General features: G+C 52.9%; 9 protein-coding genes across 9 annotated transcripts; 5 read left to right on the forward strand and 4 right to left on the reverse strand.

The window, feature by feature from the left end:
- Window positions 1-116: 116 nt before the first annotated feature.
- CTAM01_05539 (uncharacterized protein) lies at window positions 117-1924 on the forward strand (the record flags this gene model as incomplete). The annotated part of the gene is made up of 5 exons (XM_060521569.1): window positions 117-150; window positions 305-474; window positions 529-705; window positions 1132-1282; window positions 1563-1924. 5 exons carry the CDS (start codon window positions 117-119, stop codon window positions 1922-1924), a joined length of 894 nt encoding a protein of 297 aa, XP_060383783.1.
- A 477-nt stretch (window positions 1925-2401) lies between these two features.
- On the reverse strand, window positions 2402-3754 carry CTAM01_05540 (uncharacterized protein; the record flags this gene model as incomplete). Its single annotated transcript, XM_060521570.1, has 6 exons — window positions 2402-2502; window positions 2561-2738; window positions 2796-2914; window positions 2967-3303; window positions 3371-3592; window positions 3653-3754. 6 exons carry the CDS (start codon window positions 3752-3754, stop codon window positions 2402-2404), a joined length of 1059 nt encoding a protein of 352 aa, XP_060383784.1.
- Window positions 3755-4826: 1072 nt separating this feature from the next.
- On the forward strand, window positions 4827-5516 carry CTAM01_05541 (signal peptidase I; the record flags this gene model as incomplete). The annotated part of the gene is made up of 4 exons (XM_060521571.1): window positions 4827-4907; window positions 4958-5172; window positions 5235-5287; window positions 5347-5516. 4 exons carry the CDS (start codon window positions 4827-4829, stop codon window positions 5514-5516), a joined length of 519 nt encoding a protein of 172 aa, XP_060383785.1.
- Window positions 5517-6392: 876 nt separating this feature from the next.
- Window positions 6393-7272, forward strand: CTAM01_05542 (uncharacterized protein; the record flags this gene model as incomplete). Its single annotated transcript, XM_060521572.1, has 3 exons — window positions 6393-6632; window positions 6699-6943; window positions 7002-7272. 3 exons carry the CDS (start codon window positions 6393-6395, stop codon window positions 7270-7272), a joined length of 756 nt encoding a protein of 251 aa, XP_060383786.1.
- A 300-nt stretch (window positions 7273-7572) lies between these two features.
- Window positions 7573-8192, reverse strand: CTAM01_05543 (uncharacterized protein; the record flags this gene model as incomplete). The annotated part of the gene is made up of 2 exons (XM_060521573.1): window positions 7573-8069; window positions 8117-8192. 2 exons carry the CDS (start codon window positions 8190-8192, stop codon window positions 7573-7575), a joined length of 573 nt encoding a protein of 190 aa, XP_060383787.1.
- Window positions 8193-9698: 1506 nt separating this feature from the next.
- Window positions 9699-11897, forward strand: CTAM01_05544 (Brf1-like TBP-binding domain-containing protein; the record flags this gene model as incomplete). The annotated part of the gene is made up of 1 exon (XM_060521574.1): window positions 9699-11897. The coding sequence occupies one exon, from the start codon at window positions 9699-9701 to the stop codon at window positions 11895-11897; it is 2199 nt and encodes a 732-aa protein (XP_060383788.1).
- Window positions 11898-13820: 1923 nt separating this feature from the next.
- CTAM01_05545 (uncharacterized protein) lies at window positions 13821-14282 on the reverse strand (the record flags this gene model as incomplete). The annotated part of the gene is made up of 2 exons (XM_060521575.1): window positions 13821-13907; window positions 13938-14282. Coding segments are annotated over 2 exons (432 nt in total), but the record flags the coding sequence as incomplete, so codon positions are not given.
- Window positions 14283-14396: 114 nt separating this feature from the next.
- On the forward strand, window positions 14397-14903 carry CTAM01_05546 (uncharacterized protein; the record flags this gene model as incomplete). The annotated part of the gene is made up of 1 exon (XM_060521576.1): window positions 14397-14903. The coding sequence occupies one exon, from the start codon at window positions 14397-14399 to the stop codon at window positions 14901-14903; it is 507 nt and encodes a 168-aa protein (XP_060383790.1).
- Window positions 14904-15536: 633 nt separating this feature from the next.
- Window positions 15537-17346, reverse strand: CTAM01_05547 (uncharacterized protein; the record flags this gene model as incomplete). The annotated part of the gene is made up of 2 exons (XM_060521577.1): window positions 15537-16492; window positions 16554-17346. The coding sequence occupies 2 exons, from the start codon at window positions 17344-17346 to the stop codon at window positions 15537-15539; spliced, it is 1749 nt and encodes a 582-aa protein (XP_060383791.1).
- Between the last annotated feature and the right edge of the window lie 1490 nt (window positions 17347-18836).

Below are 18836 nucleotides of genomic sequence, written 5' to 3' on the forward strand. Positions count from 1 at the left end.
GGCTCTCTCTTCTCTGTGCTTCACCAATGGAACAAGGACATGGAAGCAGTGAGTGACTTCAGGATGGCAGCAAGTACCTTACTCGCAAGTTGCAACGGCTCTATGACTGGACGGATATGCAATGGCAGACTGACACGAATGATTATGAGAGAAATACGTATCTTTTCTCAGGGTATCCGCCATGGAACCGCCGCGCCTCCAACCGGGGAGTAGCCGCTAAGGCACCCGACACTTTCCCCTTTGCCTCAAGAGCCAGACCTAAAAGTTAAGTCTAACTACCTATCTGAGGTACCTCATTGTACAGCGTGTCTACGCAAGTGCCAGAAGTACTTTGCAATAACACATACCGGTACTTGTGGAGGCTCCCCTTGGAACAAAACGGTCACCGGCCATCGGCCCTGGGCCCAGACCAGAAACCTCCCCCTCCCCTCCGTGCCTTCTCCGACCCCCCCGAGATTGGGAACGGGCCTCCCGGTGCGTTGGCAGACTGGATCTGGAGTACTTGGGTACTTCTGGGCAGGTATCTTTCTTCACCTCATGTTCTCAATTGGGCATGGCTCAGGTACATCCATCTTGTACCTCTTGTTCCTTCTCCCGAATCCGCCAAGAGACAATCGGAAGGGTCCAAAGTCGGGAATGGCGGCCCAAGAAACCTCATCCGGAGACACCTCACCATCCTCGCATGCGCTGTCGTCAGGACCGCACGTGAGGTCATCGCAACGCGGGGCTCCCTCAGTTGCGCGAGTCCTTGGTGGTACTTCTCATTTCCCTCGTTCAGACTCGACACCTCAGGATTGTGTTACCTCCTGAACACCTCGGGACATCATCTCAGGAGTCAAACGATACCTGCCCCATGGATCCCTCATGGACACCAGAAGAAGTCGCGAGAAGGCGGTCGACGACCCCTTGGCACCATCATTGGCTCGTTGCCCGGGTCATGAGCACCCATACCCTCATCAAAGTGCCCAACAACCTACCTTACCTAGATTCCGTGATCGATAAGGTATCCGACTGATTCGGCCAAGCTGCCAACTCACTGACGGCTCGACATCTGCCCTTCCGGTTGGTGAGTTCGTCGTCTGGACATGCCGCCCACGGTTGCCATGGTTGCCATCTACTCTATCCTCGCAGGATCGGGACTGCTCGAGATGCTGCACCCTCTGCACCTCTGCATCTCTCCCTTCATCGCCGCCTCCCCCGGATCGCCCAAGCTTCCGCCCTACCACGCGGGATTGGATAGAGCCTCATGCTCTCTGCAATACTTGGAGACCTGAACTTGCGTGTAGGTGCCTTACCACGCAGTTCCTCCTCCCAGTTCACGGCCTTTCCACGACTGAGAGCTCGCCAGCGTCTACCTTCTCTCCCCAGGCTGCTTCACATTGGTCTCAGTAGCGCCGTCGTGAACGCATCCAGACCTCACTGTCTCACTAGCCACAACCTAACTTTATTTCATCCAAACCACTCTGAACCCCATCCAAATCCAAACTCGCTCAAAGCCGCATGAACGACAATTCTCTTCCATAATCAGCCACCTACCTACGGATACCTCAGTCAGTTCTGACTTGCCAGGCCAGTCATGCCGTTGCTTCGGACTCAACTTCTAGAATCCCCCGTTCGGCTCGTTTCGACTCTCAACCCCTCCTCCTCCTTCTCAGCCCAACATCCCAGTATTGATCTCTTTGGTCCATGGATCGATCCACGAACCCTTGCAACCAAACCCCTCCTCTTGCTCCCCCCTCCCACTTCCTCCTCGGACAAAATCACATCGTCGACTTTGCGTCCCTCTTCGAGATTGGCGTTTGCCGCTAGTCGGGCAGATTCAGGCACAAAATCACCGCCGCCAATCATCAAGAGCCACCACGACCCCGTCCCGCTCGCTTGTCTGCCCCAATCCCTGCTCTCCGCCTGTCTTCATCGTCGGTAAGCCCAGTGAACTGCATCACCGCCTCAACACCGCTCCTTGCCCCCAGCTCCATGATCCATCCATCGCTCTTCCCCTCGCGTCCCGTCCCGTCAACGCCCATGATACCATTACCTGCCAACCTTAGTCGTGGATTCCCCTTCCAAGTTCCCAGCAATCACAATTCATTCGTCAGACAGTGCCTCGGTCCCTGGAGATCTAGGGATTGCGTGTTGGAAGTCATAATGCTCTAGGTTATTTTGGTAATCGTATGTTCACCCTCCCTGGCATCTTGCCCTCCACCGCCTCGAGCGGTGCACTACACCATCCTCGACTCCAGCCCGATGCATGCCTTATCAATCCTACATTCTGAGGCATCCGTCCACTGTACCTATCAACGACGCATGGCCAAGCCCGATGGAACCGGCCACCACCGCCGTGCTCACCGCCCGACGCCTGCCCCGTTCATCTCCGACAAGACCCGTCTAGACCGAAAGTCCCTCAGTGGCCCGCCACCGCGGCAGCGGCGGCAACCCGTCTCGTGTGGGCAGCTCGGGCCATGTTCTCGCGCATACCAACGAGACCGTACATGAATGCGTACACTAGTCGACAAGTCAGTATAATCTTGGTTAAAGTCACCAGGTACCAGAGGGAACCCACTGATGGGAGCAAGGATTACAAATCCAATCGACGATGCCACAACGGCCTCACGGGATCCGACATTCTTCTCGTTCAGCCAGTAAAAGGCATCGGCGCCAGTCTCGACTTTGCCGATGGCTGCCCAACCGAGATAGAGACCCGCGAAGAAGATGACGCCCAAAGTGTGTGCGCCAACGCCCTGCCCGTTTCATTCGTGTCAGTGTATGTTTCTTGCCTCAGGTACAAGGCAACTCACAAAGGGGCGCTTGATGCTGTTGAGCCAGAAGATCTCAATGAGAGAGACGGCTGATGTGATGCCGAAGAGGTTGATGATTACAAAGGCCTTGTACCAGCCCTTTCCGAAAATCTCCGTGACTGAGATTATGGTATTAGACCAAGTCAACATCAACAAGACGTCATGGCTTACAAGGTTCATGTGGCCCATTCTTGTGTGAGTCTTCCAAGCTGGTCCATTCGGATGCAAAAGCGTCTCCAATCATGTCGGCCATGGCGGAGCCTCCGGATGGCTGGGGTTTGGGGGGCTCTCCCGTGTTCTTGTCGTCGTGCTCCAAGGTAACAAACCAGTAGATGACTGTGTTCATGAAGGTAAAAACAGTTGTGATGGTGTAGAACAAGGTGAAGTAGAACTGCTTGCGAAGACTGGCCATGTCGTAAGGCAGTGACAGGGTTCTCAATGCCCAGTACTCCCAGCCAGTACTGGTCTCCTCGATATGTGGATGATAGAGATGAGTGTAGGTCCAGCCCTAGGATTAATGATCGAGGTCAGCAACAAGCCATAACTCAGAATTCCTACGCTGTAGGCTGACATACCAGTACAACCGCATGGTAGGCCAAGAGTAGAGAAAAGGTGACGACGGAGAAGTCAAAGACCACTCGCCAGTCAGAGTAGGCAGACTCTTCTTTTCGCAGCTTGTAGTCAAGAACCGTAGCTCCGACTGCGGTCAGGTAAGCAACGATACCACCTCGAACCCAGCACAAGTGGTTCTGGGAGAAGGACCGCCAGGGTGAATGGCATGCTCTCAGAAACGCAGGCTAAAGAAGATAGGTTAACTGAAGCCGTGAATATGCCTAGCAATCGACAATCGAGCGTACATGGTCTTGAACCTGGCCATAGGATGCCGGCGTGGGCAGGCCATGTCCATCATGGTATTCCGATTGCCCGTGGAGCAAGGGAGTGGTGACGGAGGCGTCCATCGCGTTGGCTTCTAACGGAGGCCAGGCAGGATACTGAAGAGAGGTCGTCGAAGTTTGGAATCTGAGAGAGATGATGCTTTGGGCGCCCTGATAATGTTTAATTTACAGAAGAAGGCTGACGGCTTGTTGGCAAACACCAGGCGAAGAGCTTGAGGAAAAGACTGAGAGAGGGATGTCAGGTCGAGGAGCGGGGGGATGCGATGGGATAACGTAGGACAGAGACATGTGGAATATTTTAGAAGGGAGCTGCTGCCTTCCACCTGTCGGTAAAGCTGCGACTGCCGATGTTGGCTATGACGCCCAAAGAAGGAAGTCATGTCGGACATATGTGCCTGTCTCGTTCATCCACAATGGCGGAAGGAAGTGAGTGATCTGTGAAGTCCCGGTTGAGGTTTAGGAAGGAAGGTAACGGGCAGCGTTGGTTGTCAGTCAGTCAGGAAGACATTGTGCGTGCCACTTGTGGTACATACAAAGCGAGCCATTGATACCAGCGCTGTGACTTGATATTGGGAAACCCACGACGGGTGCTGGTGAGTTCTTATATTTAACTTGACCTGCGAATATCCTAACTCCATCTATGGTGAGTAGGAGCTCATCGTGTTTGACTTGTAGCAAATTCCTGCAAGACGACTGGTATCCAATGCATGTTATGGTGTACATTTAACTCAATTGCTGCTTAAGCTGCAGGAATGCTTTGTATACCATGACTTATGTGGTTCTCCCTACGAAGAAGATGCAGCTTGCAGCTTGGAGATGTTAGATGAGGCAGGCTCACTGGACCAGAGAGCTCCAAGCAGAAGGAGAATAAACGGTGGTCTGTGCACCACGCCCGTCTTGAGCCGACCGTTGGTGAGAACCGATAAGATAAGTAGAGTACGTACCTCAGGATCTCCATTGACACGTTCCACGTCTGCAAAATAGCTGGCCTGTGCTCTTGCTCTTGCTTCCAGCTTCAAGGAAGGTGCGTTGCTGGCCAGAACTCAACTCCAAACTGACCATCACGACCCGAGACCTGCCACCACCGACGACGCTACCAAAAACACCGCCCGCACTTATCAGAACCGCCGGAAACATGCTGTCGAGTCTCGGAAACCCGCGCCAGGCAGCGTCGCAACTGCTCAACTTTGCGCTGATCCTCTCGACTGCCTTTATGGTGTGCACATCGGCCTTCCCCAAAGAAGCTCTTGCTAACTCCAGTGGCAGATGTGGAAGGGTCTTTCCGTGATTTCCGATTCCCCCAGTCCGATTGTCGTCGTTCTCAGTGGTTCAATGGAGCCTGCCTTTCAGAGAGGCGATCTCCTTTTCCTTTGGAACCGCAACCTGATCCAGGAAACCGACGTTGGCGAGATCGTTGTCTACGAAGTCAAGGGCAAGAATATTCCCATTGTCCACAGAGTGGTTCGCAGATTCGGCTCTGGGTAAGCTACTCGTACACTCCGTCTCCCATTGCTTTCCTTGCTAACCGAGAGGCTCGTTATAGACCGGAAGCGAAGCTCCTTACCAAGGGCGACAACAACAACTCCGATGACACTGGTTCGTGGCTCCCTCCCTTCGAGTTCTCCGTGACGTGAGTAAAGACTGATCCAAAGCAGAGCTCTATGCCAAGGATCAGGACTACCTTGTGCGCAAGGATATCATCGGCAGCGTCGTCGCATACATCCCCTTCGTCGGCTACGTTACGATCCTCCTTTCAGAATATCCGTGGTTGAAGACGGCAATGCTGGGAATAATGGGCTTGGTAGTGGTGCTGCAGAGAGAGTAGACTCGTCATTATGGCCAGAAAATTGATACTCACATTCGAAACCAGTCAGGAGCCATCGAGCGACAGAATCGCGACAGCCGCTGCAGAGACCAACAAGATTGGAGAAACAGCACATTTGCGGTTTTTTAGGGTAGCCGTGACGGTGATACTTGGATTGATTGATTTCGATGACCGATGGGGCCTCGGTCTCGTACGTGAGATTTGGCGGGGCTTTTGCCAGCCACCGCAGCGCTTCTGTGAACTGAGACAGACATCCTGAGAATTTACCATTGTACAGCTGGCACCCAACGCTGGGGTTTACAGAGATGAGAGAATCATATTGTCAGGTCTCATAGTGGGAAAACCTCCAGCGCATCAACTACCGAGGTCCAGGCGTTAGACACAATATGTCTCCCATTCCCTCGAGGACCGTTATGCCCTCGATCTCGCAATCGTAGTGCATCTTCAGCTCTCGTGGCACGAACTGGGGTTTCTTTGTGTCTAGGCAGCCAACGGCACAGCTGACAGGGTTCTGCTTAAGGCCCATATGAGCCAAAATTGTGGTCCAATGGCAAGACCCTGATCTCCGCCGCCAACTGGTTCTAGCCAGGGGCGCCGTCCTTTTTGGGACGCGATTGTTACCGCGCCGGTGCCTGTATCATGCACCAAACCGTTAGAAGAGCGGCACAGTCGTGCGATAAAATGAGCCAAAATTCCGGTGCCGAAAATTTGAACCAACGCCTGTGTCTCTTGCTCCTATTCGGTTCGTGTTGAAAAGCGCCATCGGTTTTGTTGCCGCTCATTTTGCGGTTCGGACTACACCAGAATCGTGTACTCTCGTGTTATAAAGTCGCTGTCGAAGTGTATAAGACGCTCACTGAGCCACTCAAATTCATAATGGCTTCAACGCAGTACGCACCACAGTCGCAGTACGCACCGCCTGATGGCTTCGAAGGCTACGTGCCATACGCGCAACAAGCTCCTCAAGAAATCCCATTCAACGCAAAATGGCACCGAGCAAAGATTGTCATTCGCGGCTTCAATATTGCGTTCAGCGCCATCGTCCTCGGCATCTCGCTCTCTCTCATATTTTACTCATTCTCAAGTTCATTCTATCTTGTATTCAGTGGATTCCCCGTAAGCAGTGTGCTCCTAGAATGACGGTTTAATATCGGGGACATGAGATATCTAACCCGCTTTTAGGCAGCCGCTCTTGTGTGTTGGGAAACCTCTGAACTCATCACCATCTGCGCGAGAGGCGGGAGGCGTGGAATCCACCCCGGTGCTCACGTCGGAATGCACTTGCTCTTCTGGCTCGTCTTCATGGTGGCCACTGGATGGGAGATTGCAAACATCATCCTCCGCGATGGTCCGCGGTCGTGGGTGTTGAGTGGTGGCCAGGTCACCTCTATGCAGGATGCTGTAATGGCGTTCACTGCCCTCTTGTTGTTAGTACTCGATATGAGTGTTTCGAAAAGCCTCGGGATGATCGCTAACACCTCATAGTATCGACAATTTCACCCTCTTCGTCCGCGCCTGTATTGAATGCAAGCAGCGCAATGCTCGCCCTCCTCCCGTTTATATGGTGCCTATCAACGGGCCGCCGCCGATGCAGCCTGCAGGTTCATACCAGCCCTACCCGTACTCGCCGCAGCAATCTTCTTTTCAACCGCAGCATGACAAAGGGCAAATGTCAGGAGCCAATGTTGATACAACTGAGAGGATAGCCGAAACCGGCCCAGACGGGACGTACTACGGTCCCGGAAGCCGAGCTTGATCGAGCACTGTTGGATGAGAGCTGTGGAGGACCTTGGATGCTTGGTATGGAAAACGGATGATACCCGAATATTGCGATCAGGGGCTGAATTCCATCGAGCAATGGAGTACAATGTTCATGACGTTAGACCATGTCATACTAGACTTAATTACATAATCTATAATCACAACTTCGATTGCCTATGACCATTGCATCTTTGAAGATGTGCATTGTACCGTTTTTGAGCACCGATATTGTCATAGATACATTCTTTATATTTATTTTTAGGCTGGGAGGGTATCGAGCTACCCTGTTTGACGCTCACTCAGACCACTGCACGTCAAAGTCCTTGAACTGAACCTCAAGATCGCTCTTGGCATCTTTGGCAGGCCGAGCAACCAAAGCGCCAACGGTCAGATTCCAATCCTTGCCAGTGCAGTCATCGTCTCCAAAAACCCAGCAAATCTCACGCAGCGGCACCTTGGTGCCGTCCTGCTTCACGTAGTACACCCAGAAGCTCGGGCCCATGAAGTCGCGCTCCTGCTCGATGAGCACAGTGATGCTCTTGGTGTCCTCAAAGGCGGCGAGAGGGGTAATGCTCCAGTCGGCCCAGCGGTCGCAGGCAACGGTGCTGAGCTGTGGCGTGCCTTGGTAGTACTCCAGGCCGGTCTTGATCCATCTCTTCTCGCGGCCAGAGTTAGAGTCAAAGGTGACGATGAGGCCTGCCTGGTCGTACTGTTCGGTCCAGTCTGCGGTGAATGTAATTTTGGCAGACTTGAATTGGCTTAGGGGCTTGGCCGGAACCGTTTTTGTGGGAGCTAGGTTTGTTAACTTGCGGCATATGTTAGGAGTGAGTCTAAGTTACCATCGTAGACGTTGTGAGCAGGCGGCTTCTTCCATACGTCTGTGTTGGGGGCAGCGGAAAGGGTAAATGAAGACATGATTGACTAGATTAAGGTATCTTGATTGTGTTGTACTCGCCAAGAATAAAGAGAGTATATGTGTAGAAATTGCGTGGATATACTGAAGTTGAGAAAATGAGGCAGAGAATAGTGATGGGTGCTTGGAGGTTTAAATAGGCTTGAGCGAGAATGGTACTACGGCTCGTTCTGCACCGGACACTTCAATGCAGATGGTGTGAGAGTTACCAAGTAAGCTACCTACTTGGTGACTTCCCGCACTTGCCCCGCAGTAAGCAACACGAAGTATTCATACTTGTAGGATGTTTGCCGATCTAAGGTGTCATGCAGGGTCTCTTCACCTTGTGTCGTTGTGACGGTGCAATGGGCCGATAAGCCGCCCATACCGAAACCGATTTCTCAGTACTTAAAGCGCAATTGGGTTTCCGGGCTTTTCATAAGGGCCAGTAACACGAAGAATCATGGTTAGGAGTAGTTTGTAGCGCTATAAACCTGAAAGGAGAAGCTCCGTGAATCTTCATTCCCGCTTAGGATGCTTATGAATCCAAAGAGGCCTCATGATCAGGACAAGTGTCGATAGAATGTTCGCTTGAACCTACATGTCACTGATCAAGTTGCCCCGCGATTCCCTCAGCACGCGGGGCAAAACAGAAGTGACTCGGCCCGCAGGTGGAAGAGCTTAAGGGATTGGCTGGCGCCGGTTACCAGCGGAGTCTCCGCCGATAGGCATTGTATCTGTATCTGCTGAGAATACTGCCTGATTTGGAAGCAGTTCCCGCAAGGTAAATTCAACTGATCGAGTTCTTCAAGTTGATGACAGGCATTGTTCATTTAGGAGGACAGAGAATCTCAACAGCCACATCAGTGAGGCTATATTGATGTGATGTTGCTGGAAGTATCTCCAGTGCGTCGTTGGAATATTTTAGTTGTGCAGACGGACGCAGATTCGAACCAGCAGCTCTGGAACAAACACGAAAAAGTGGATATTCCCTTTTATGGAAGGTAACGGAGATTGACTCAGCAAATGCCTACATCCCACCACTGACTGCGCACCGGCCTTCCATCTCACAAACGTGCACCTTCCCCCGCTCGACCATCTCGTCGCCAACCCCACAAAATTTCCCATTCTTCACCTCATTCCGCCGACCACCAGTATCCCTCTGCAGACACCTCTGCAGACAAGCCATAGCAGACTCCATCTTCAATTCACTTACACTCTATTCGCCCATTGTATTACTCCTGCCCACATCACCAAACGCGTCGACAAACCTCGCACCAAGCCACGCCTGCGCACGCCATTGCTTTTATCCACGTCGTCTGAGGTGTGAAGGCGAAGCAGACTGGCAACCTCTGTAGCCTAGTGCTGGAGGAAAGGGGATGTTCACGAGGCCATTCGCAGCTTCGTAATCCGCATCTTCCAAACGCCCATGCTGCAAACAACTCTTCCTTTCTCGACAAAATTCTCCTAGGCCTCCCGAACCCCCCGCGAGTCGCCTCCGCCTTCGCAAGGTGCCCCTCGTCGAAACAATGTCTTCCTTCCTAACGCCCACCAAAAAGTCCCAAAAGCCGGCTGCTAAGTCGAAGCCTTTCCAACCACCGAACCGCATTCGAGCCATTCGCGAGCAAGCCGAACGCCAGCAAGCTAGCGCCGCCGCCGCCGCAGCCAACGCTGCTGCTCAGGCACAACAGAATCGAGCAAGACCCCCTACTGTCGCCATCTCGAACCGCCCACAATGTCCGAACAAGGCCTGTGTCAAGCCCAATGTCGTCGATGGCATCTGTCAAACCTGCGGTCGTGTCGCCGATGACAGCAACATCGTTGCCGAAGTTCAGTTTGGCGAGACCTCTTCCGGTGCTGCCATGGTACAGGGAAGCTATATCGCCGCCGACCAAGCTGGCGTGAGGAGCATGGGCCCAGCCTTTCGCCGTGTTGGTGGTTCCGACGACAGAGAGAAGACCATCCGCGAGGCTCGCGCCCTGATGCAGGGTTATGCTCAGCGCCTCAATCTCAGCGATAACACTGTCAACACCGCTGTGCAGTGTTTCAAGCTTGCCTCCCAGTCAGGTTTCACACAGGGTCGAAAGATCATCACTGTCGCAGCTGTCTGCCTCTACGCTGCATGCAGAATGGAAAGGCCGTGTCGCGTTATGCTCATCGATATTGGCGACATTATCCAGGTCAACGTGTTTGTATTAGGAAGAACCTTCAAAGCCTTGACCAAGACTCTTTGCCTCTTCCCAAGCGGAGAGTCTCCGGTCTTCCCGGAAGACATCATCTACCGATTCGCCTCCAAGCTCGAATTCAAGCATATGACCAATCGCGTCGCCGAGGACGCTGTCCGCCTTGTCCGTCGCATGAAGCAAGATTGGATCGTCATGGGCCGTCGTCCATCCGGTATCTGTGGAGCGTGTCTTCTGATGGCTGCTCGAATGCACAACTTCCGGCGAACCGTTCGGGAAGTTGTATATATTGTCAAAGTCACGAACCACACCATCCAGGAACGTCTCGAGGAGTTCAATGTGACAGAGACCAGTAAAATGACGGTGGAAGACTTCTTGTCTCAAGATTTCGGCTCTAGCTCTCATGACCCCCCGTCTTTCTACCGGAACACCGAGGCTTGGCAAGCGCAGCAGGCAGAGCTTGGCAAGAAGCGGAAGCGAACTATCTCAGACGACGGTGATAACAACAGGACGACACCTGCGCCCTCTCTGCCACCGCCTGATTTGTCTGCAGCGCCGACTATTGAGTATCGTCGAGATAAGGCCGGCTACATTATCCCCCCTCTCCCGTCCAAAATTGCCGTCAACGAGCCGGCTTTAAGGGATGCTAACAGCACCCAACATCTTGAGGGCCTGGCTCAAGAATTCGGCGACGCGGAGAAGGAAAATGAAGAGTCATCACAGACGGATGCTGGCAGTGAAAAGACGCGGCAACCGAAGCCGTCGTTGCCAATCAACGAAGAGTGGGAGGAAGATGAGGCAGAGATGGAAGATCAGATCTCGGAAATTATGAATGATCCCGAGACCTACGAGCACGCAAAAGCTTTCAGCAACGCCGAGCAGCGAGCTCGCATCCACTCGATCTGGGCCCTCCAGCAGCAACCAGACAAGTCTGTCTCAATGGCGCCCGAGGTTGGCGAAGACGAGTTCGCCGATGATCCTGAAGTTGCAAACTGCATGTTGACTCCTGATGAGATCAAGATCAAGGAGCTTCTGTGGGTCAATGAAAACAAAGACTGGCTGCGCGCATCGCAGGAGCGTCTGTTCCGCAAGAAGCTGGAGGAGAAGAAGCCTAAGAAGGATCGCAAGCGGAAGAAGCGCCCTCGTATTGGCGAAGGCCAGACGACACCTGCCAGCACACCAGGCGAGGCTGCTGTGAATGTCATGAAGGAGCGTGGTTTCTCGAAGCGCATCAACTACGAGGCTATCCGACAGATGTTCGACGTCGCTGGTCAAGGTGACCCGGGCTCCCGGCCTGAGAGTGAAGCTGCGAGCCGTCCTACGAGCAAGGCGCCTAGTGTTGTGGACGACCACTACGACGAAGAAGAAGAAGAAATCGAGCCCATTGATGGCGACGGGGGCCATGAGCACCAAGACGACGAGTACGGTGGTGGGGATGACTACGATGACATGGGCGACGAATCCCACATGTACGATGAGGACGATCAGGGGATGGGTGAAGACGATGACGACGACGACTTTGGTCTCAATGACGACGATGAGTGAGCATACTCAGTCGCGCAATGTCTTGTCTTTTAGGAATTGGGCCAATCGTGGAGGATGGCTTGCTTGTAGTTGATACCCCATGAGCTTCGAATATGTCGAGGCCCCGGCTGCGCTGCCCACACACATGATTGCGCGTCTTATGGATAGAGCATCCTAGACCAGAACAGCAATTTGCATAGACTTTTTGGCAGGACCTGTCGACTCAACTGGCGTGTTTGTGATATTTACTGCCCCCAGCATCTTCACCATCAGCTCCGATGGTTTGAAAGCTACCCCGCTTCCCCACTTGCGACCGAGCATCCTTTTGGACGATCCCTGACATCCATAGTGTTGTGAAATCACAAAAGCTACCATGTCAACGAGTCACAAGATTGGAAATTGCGGACACACCCAGCTTCCTTCACCTGCCTTTCCGGCTGTCATTGAATTCCGGCATGTCCAAGACACCGGGCCGTCCGCGACCCACCCTGCTCCGGCCGGACGGACATTGAAACAGCCTTCAAGCACCCGCAGCCATCGCCCCTCAAGCCTTCTTCACTGTGACTTCGAACTTACACCGCTCAGATACCAGAGGCTATCGCTACAGCATCAAGGGCTTCTAGCTCTCGCATCGCCGACGGAGAAGCCAGAAATGCCCGTCCTTCGCGAGTGCAAGGCTTCTTACTCAGTCAGTCGACCCCGGCTTTCATCGGAAAACAAAGGATACGGCCGGGTGGCGCAATGGCAGCGCGTTGCTTTCCGGTGGCAAAGGTTCTGGGTTCGAGTCCCAGCTCGGTCGGTTCGATTTTTGATTCCCTTGGCAATCGTCCGTATCCTTTTGATAGACAATGGTATTCAATTTGAATGAAGTTTAGAGGGTCAGGGTGGCTAGACTTGCTTTGTTTTGACTGTCAATTAGTGGGTCTGTGGTATGCATTGCAATAGTTTCCCAATTGCAGCTGCTTACACACATCCTGATTCAATTGGTCTTGCAGAAGATGGAGAACTATGTGGTAATTAGGCGTATAGGATCTTGAAATATGGCTTTGGTCTCTGCGTCTTCCTTGGGAGGAGTCACATAGAATTGATTTCATTGCTATCTGGTGTCTTTCTTGTCACTTACCATTAATCTATTGGGGCATGTGTTGACGGTATGTATCTCGGACCATTCTGATCAAGTGTGACTGACAACTCAATGACGCAACCTGCTCTCTCGTTCCCACAATTGCCAGACTCTCTAGAATTAGACTTGACATTGTCACTTCTTTGTCACTTCGACTGAGTTCATTCCTTGTGATCTCTTCTGCCTGGCTGTGCGTTGAGTAACAGCTGAGGTATGAAAATACCAGACGTTCAAGGGCGAATTTGGCATCACTTGAAGGACTGTTTGGGTTGAAGTATGCTCACAAAGATGAATATAACTGTACAGTAGACGAAGACCCCCAAGTTTACGAGATTGCGGAAAGACCGGAGTTGGAAAGACGAAATGGAGCTGGTCAAGTAACTCGTAATTTATCTCAATCGATGTTGTCTTTAGACTTTGCCAATTGGTGTGACAAAGTCCTCAAAGTGTATGAATGTAGGCTGCCGCTCTCAGCCACCCGAATCTCAACAGCCCTTCACATATTTCGTCAGAACAGAAGGAAACGACAAACCTGCCATCGCATCCTCCAATGTCAACCGCCTCATTAGACGAAGTAAAAGCTCGGAGGAACCATTGGCTCAGGTCCAAAAAGGCTAAAAGCCCGCCAACTCGCACCAACCATGACGTCCGGCCGCCCTCACAGTCAGCCAGCCGCCCCGAGTCGCGAGAAAAAAGGCCAATGCCGGAGCCGGACTGTGTTTACGCCGTCCAATGGCGGGCGTTTGTGCACCTCCTCTCGTGTCGGGCAAGTCACATCGGCAGGCACCTTGCAAGGCTTGCATGAGGGGAAAGAGGGCAGATCAGCGGGGGTGTTCAGGGGGGAGGAAGGGCGGAATCTGGGGTAAGATCCCTGCGCTCCTCGGCTTGGAGGTGTCGTGAACTGCTGGCTGAGCATGTGTTCGTGATGGGGACGACACGGGTAGGTGTTTGTTCTGGGGGGGAGCTGAGGCACGTTGGGTAGATGAGCACATGGGGTTCTCGGCCGAGGGGGCATGTGAAGCTTTCTGGCTTCCAGGATTGTGACGGCACGATCCTACGTCGCCTAATTCTTGATGTGGTAATTGAGTGTCCTTGACCGATGGTGTTTGCGGGGGAATATTACCTTGATGGAAGGTCGCTAGATGTTGAATAGGTGTGATAGGCGGAGGAACATGAGCCAACATGCAAGCTAAAATGTAGTTAATGTGATGAGAACAACGATGATGTTCTGGAATCGTACGAGCAATAAGTATAAAGAGCTGGTGGAGGTCGCGATATTCAGAATGGTGTCTCGGTCAATCAGCAGTCTTAGATCCAGATTCAGATCCATACTTTTCTCAATACTCAAGCAAAGCTCTCGGCTGTGTTAGTCCACAGAGACCTCGACCACAGACAACATGCTTCTCAAGTTCTCCCTCCTCGGCCTCTTCGCCACCTCAGTCCTCGCCGACGGCGCCGCCATCGTGGCCGCTATGGATGAGATCGCGGCCCAGAACACGGAGCTGGGCGACACCGTGTCGTCCTGGGATGGCGGCCTCTTCGGCACGCTCCCCATCATCATCGACTCCACCAAGCTCCTCATCAAGATCAACGAGGCCACCAAGGTCGCCGAAGACTCGGAGCCGCTCAGCGCCCTCGAGGCCATCGGGGTGGCGCAGGCAACGCAGAAGCTGTCGAGCGGCGTGCAGACCACGCTCACCGCCGTCGTTGACGCGAAGCCCAAGTTTGACAAGCTCCTGCTGAGCCCGGTCATTCTGCTCAACCTCAAGTCGGAGCAGAGCGCGACAGACAAGTTCAGCGCGGCTGTCATTGAGAAGGTCCCCGAGGCGTTGCAGGCCTTCGCTAAGACGCTGATTGAGCCGATTGATACGGCGTTCAACAATGCCATTGACGCTTACAGCTGAGTCAATGCATCGACCGGCTGGAATACTTATGAGCGAGGGGATTGAAAGAGTTATTTATAATGAGGAACGACTGCTGTGAGGTTGGGGCGGGGTTGAGAAGACGGGATGATGAATTCTTTCTTGTACATACTTGATGTCTTTCGACATATCTTCATGCAGAGCAAACGCAAATCTAGAGTCTTATCTCACCATCGTTACGGCTCCCAAGCGCGGACCAATATCGTCACAGGATTGAATAGGTAATGCAAGACAGACACACGGTAACGGCACAAGGTAGGAGATCATGATTTTCATTGATACGAAACTAGGAAACAGGTTGCCGCTGCAGACCGTGAGAGGGAGACTCTTTCCACCAACAAGAATTGGTCGGTTGTATGGGGCTGACTTTGTTCGCTCTTCAGACACTTGCTTTCAAGGTCTATAACTTTTGCGCTTTTGTCTACCGTCATTCCCGTCGATTCGACGGGAAGTGTAAGAATGTGTAACATAAGGAAACAAGAAGGGCACCGATAGCCAATGTGTATGAGGCCAGGGATGGCAGGTGCCTATTACTTGAGGACACCTTGCCACGCCATCCTCAACCGTTTTTTGTCGCATTAAACATGCCGGATAAGTCAAACGCTACGGCATCGGCTAGATGTGTAGCAAGTTGACATCCGAGATGCTGCGATGGCGCTTGTGGCCCATGGGCATCTCACTGGATGCCTTGCGTTTTTGTGACATGGACTCTAGAGGACTGCGCGCTGCGTCACGCATCTGCTTCTTGGATCGTCGAAGGGGCGTCAAGGGAACGGCTGCAGTTTCGAAGCGATCTGACTTGAGACCACGCAGGGCAGTGTAGTTGTATGGACTGCTTAGGGCGAGGGAGTCTTGCGTGGCCTTGTCGCTCAGAATGAGACGTTGGTTGATCTGGTCGCGACGGAATGCTCCCACGTTGGTGGCGTTGATGTGGGAGTGGAGGTCAACATCGCTGGAAGCGGTGCGTGGTCGAGCAGGGGTAGAGTTCAGGGGATCGGCGTCCCACTGGTTGTCCTCGTCTTCATCCGCAGAGGACCGGCCCTCATCGAACTCGATGAAGTCGCTGATGTTTAGAGACTTTTCAACCTCGTCATCCTCCTCCTCATCGAATCCAACATCCGAGCTCTCATCGGCAGTATTGGGTTCGGACTGGAAGGGGAAGAAGGCCTCGGTAGGTCCCATGGCCTGAGTGTTGAGGTAGTCACCAAAGGTATTGGATGAGAACATTGCACTCATCATAATCTGTGCAGAACTGCTCATCATGGGAGAGGGTTGGTTCTCATCAATGGGGGCCAGAAATTGGAAGTTGAACTGTTCGGGGGACAGATCAAGCTGACGGCGACGATGGGGAGTGAAGATCATCATCTTTCGTGAGATGGGGTTCACAACAGCAATGGGCTTCCGCTCAGAGTTGTCGAGGTTGAAGCGGCCGACACGCGGCTGTCCACGATGGCCCTTGACCGGATGATCCGTGTCAGAATCATCCCACTGATCCGCGGAGGGTTCGGGACGCTTAATCTTGCGGCGGACAACTGGCTCCGGCTCATCTTCTTCAGTGGTATCACCATCAGCTAATTGGGCGAGTTAGCAATCACACATTCTCATGATTCTTGTCACAAAGAGCAAACTCACTCTCATAGCCGTCTAGCTCTTGGGTTTCCTCAAGCGCTGCGACCGGAGTGGGCATCTCAGAGAGTTCGCCGGTGGTCATAGGAGTAGCAATTGGCGTATCATCATCGCCGAGTTCCTGAACGACAGCCTCAATATCCGAGTCTGCGTCAGGGGCGTACCCATAGGCTCCATGATAATCGCCATGGTAGTCCCAGAATGAATTTGAGTTTTCAGACTCGTCGTTTTCATCATCCTTTTCAATCTCGCGACGGAAGGCCGGATCGAGAGAGCTCTGATCGACAAAGATGTCGGGGAAGAAATCGGCATGATCATCTTCCGTATCGGTGGAGTCGGAATCACTCGAGGGAACATCAAAGCGCACGTGGCGCTCCGCAGGACGGTGGTGGTGATCAGAAGCAGCACTTTCGTCAACCTCTGACATGATGCCATCCCAACTGGCGGCATCCTCGATATCTGCTGCGCCATCGTCTTCGTCTTCTTGCTCCTGCTCCTCCTCTTCGTCTTCTTCTTCGTCGTCATCATCATCATCGTCATCATCCTCTTCTTCTTGGACGATGGGCGGCCGGGGAGGAATCGGGATGCTGGGGGTAGGTAGCACCTCGTGGAGAATATGTTCCTCCTCGGCCGCGTCGACATCTTCCTCGTCATCGTCAGAAGAATCACTAATATCTTCGACAGCAGAATATCCTCCTTCGTCAGACAGGTCGAAGGACGACGAAGAGGTAATAGAGTCGCGACGCTTGGCGGCTTTCCTCGAGGCCGAAGAAGCCTTGTTGCGAACGTTGCGTGACATGGTTGGTGGTGGTTAGGCAGGGGTTGAAACCCAATATGGTAGTATTCGGAGGGGTGGGAGTTTGTCTGGATAACCGGCGCTAATCAATGCCGTGCGAATGCCCAACAATGTGTATAGTTGTGTATTGTATGTAATTTGCTCTCTTGGTGAGCCTTGTTTGTAGGTAGGTCTAGGGCGACTGAATTATCGTGTCTGGGGTCGGATAGAGGGAGGGGTCGTGGTAGTCGGATTAGGTGGAGGTGAAGATATTTTCTTCAAGCGAATAGGCTTCTCGTAGCCCGGTGAATAGTGGGCTTGTTGATCGATTCTAGTGAAAAGCGATGCAGACTTCCGTCAATGGGCCAGAGACGTCCTCTCAATGAGGGCTCTGGACAGTGAAAGCCTGTTTGAACTTCGTCGGGAAACAGAATGGATTGAATGTCTCGATGGGCTGCTGGACTGCAGAGGTGCCTGCGCAGGGGCACCTCCGCAGTGGGCGTTTACAGCTCAGCGAAAGCGGCGGACATGATTCTCGACGAAGTTTGTGTTTGTTTCTAGATTCTTTTCAAGGTTGTAGGGCGACTTCGTTGTCTCGTGGGGTTAAATTGGTTTTGATGGTTGAGATGGAAGAGAGGAAAAAAAGAGGGAAGAGGATGAGAGGCACCGGGATTCCGAAAATAATATGGCTCCCCCAGTCGCCCCGTCCTTGGGTGTGGAGCACCCAATCGAACTTTTTTTTTTTTTTTTTGGTGGGCTGCTACGCTGTAGGTACGTAGTGTGGGATACGTACCTACTGGCTGTTGCCGTTTGTCGCCCAAACTTTTTCCTCCGTGCCTCCTTCTCCATATTGAAAGTCTCCCGTTTTGGTGGGGTCTCAAGGTGTGGGAATCTGCGGCCCTGCGTGCCTGCCCACTGCTGCCATTGCTTGGCACTCTGGTTCGCTGAGAGTGGGTAGCGAGACGGCGCTATCCCTCATCCGGCGCGCCGTCACCGCCTTTTCGCGGTCTGCTCCCCCCGGTGCTCCTACAATTGCCCTGCAGGCGCTGAGAATCCGCTGGAGATACGGCGTCATTTAGTGGATAAAGTCAGTAAAATGTGGAGGAAAGGACCCTGTGTGGAAAGGTTAGCAACTGCAAGTCAACCGCGCCCCTCTTCGCCTCGAACCTGGTAGGTGCCTTTCGCAGGCGGCAGCACGCACAGCACAGCACGCAACCGTGGCAGCAACGTCGACCTCATTAAACCATTTCTGCCCCTCCCTCGACCTGTGTCACCTCACTATCCCGTCTACCTATTCCAAGTTCTTCCAGGCACATACTCCGTAATGGATTTTGACCCCTCCATCTGTCGTCACCCGTCAGGCTGGTCCAGATCGAGGGGGAGGGGGGACAAGCTGATCCTTCCTCCATTGTGGCAGATCCAATATCTAATCCTTCCCTCATGACCCGCCGAACACCTCTTGGGCGTACACACTGCCGTGACTGCGTAGGCTCTTCTCAGTATCGAGAGTTGTT

This window comes from Colletotrichum tamarilloi (genome assembly GCF_030869305.1).
Source record: "Colletotrichum tamarilloi strain Tom-12 chromosome Unknown Scaffold_14.1, whole genome shotgun sequence".
In the NCBI taxonomy this organism is placed as follows: Eukaryota; Fungi; Ascomycota; class Sordariomycetes; order Glomerellales; family Glomerellaceae; genus Colletotrichum; species Colletotrichum tamarilloi.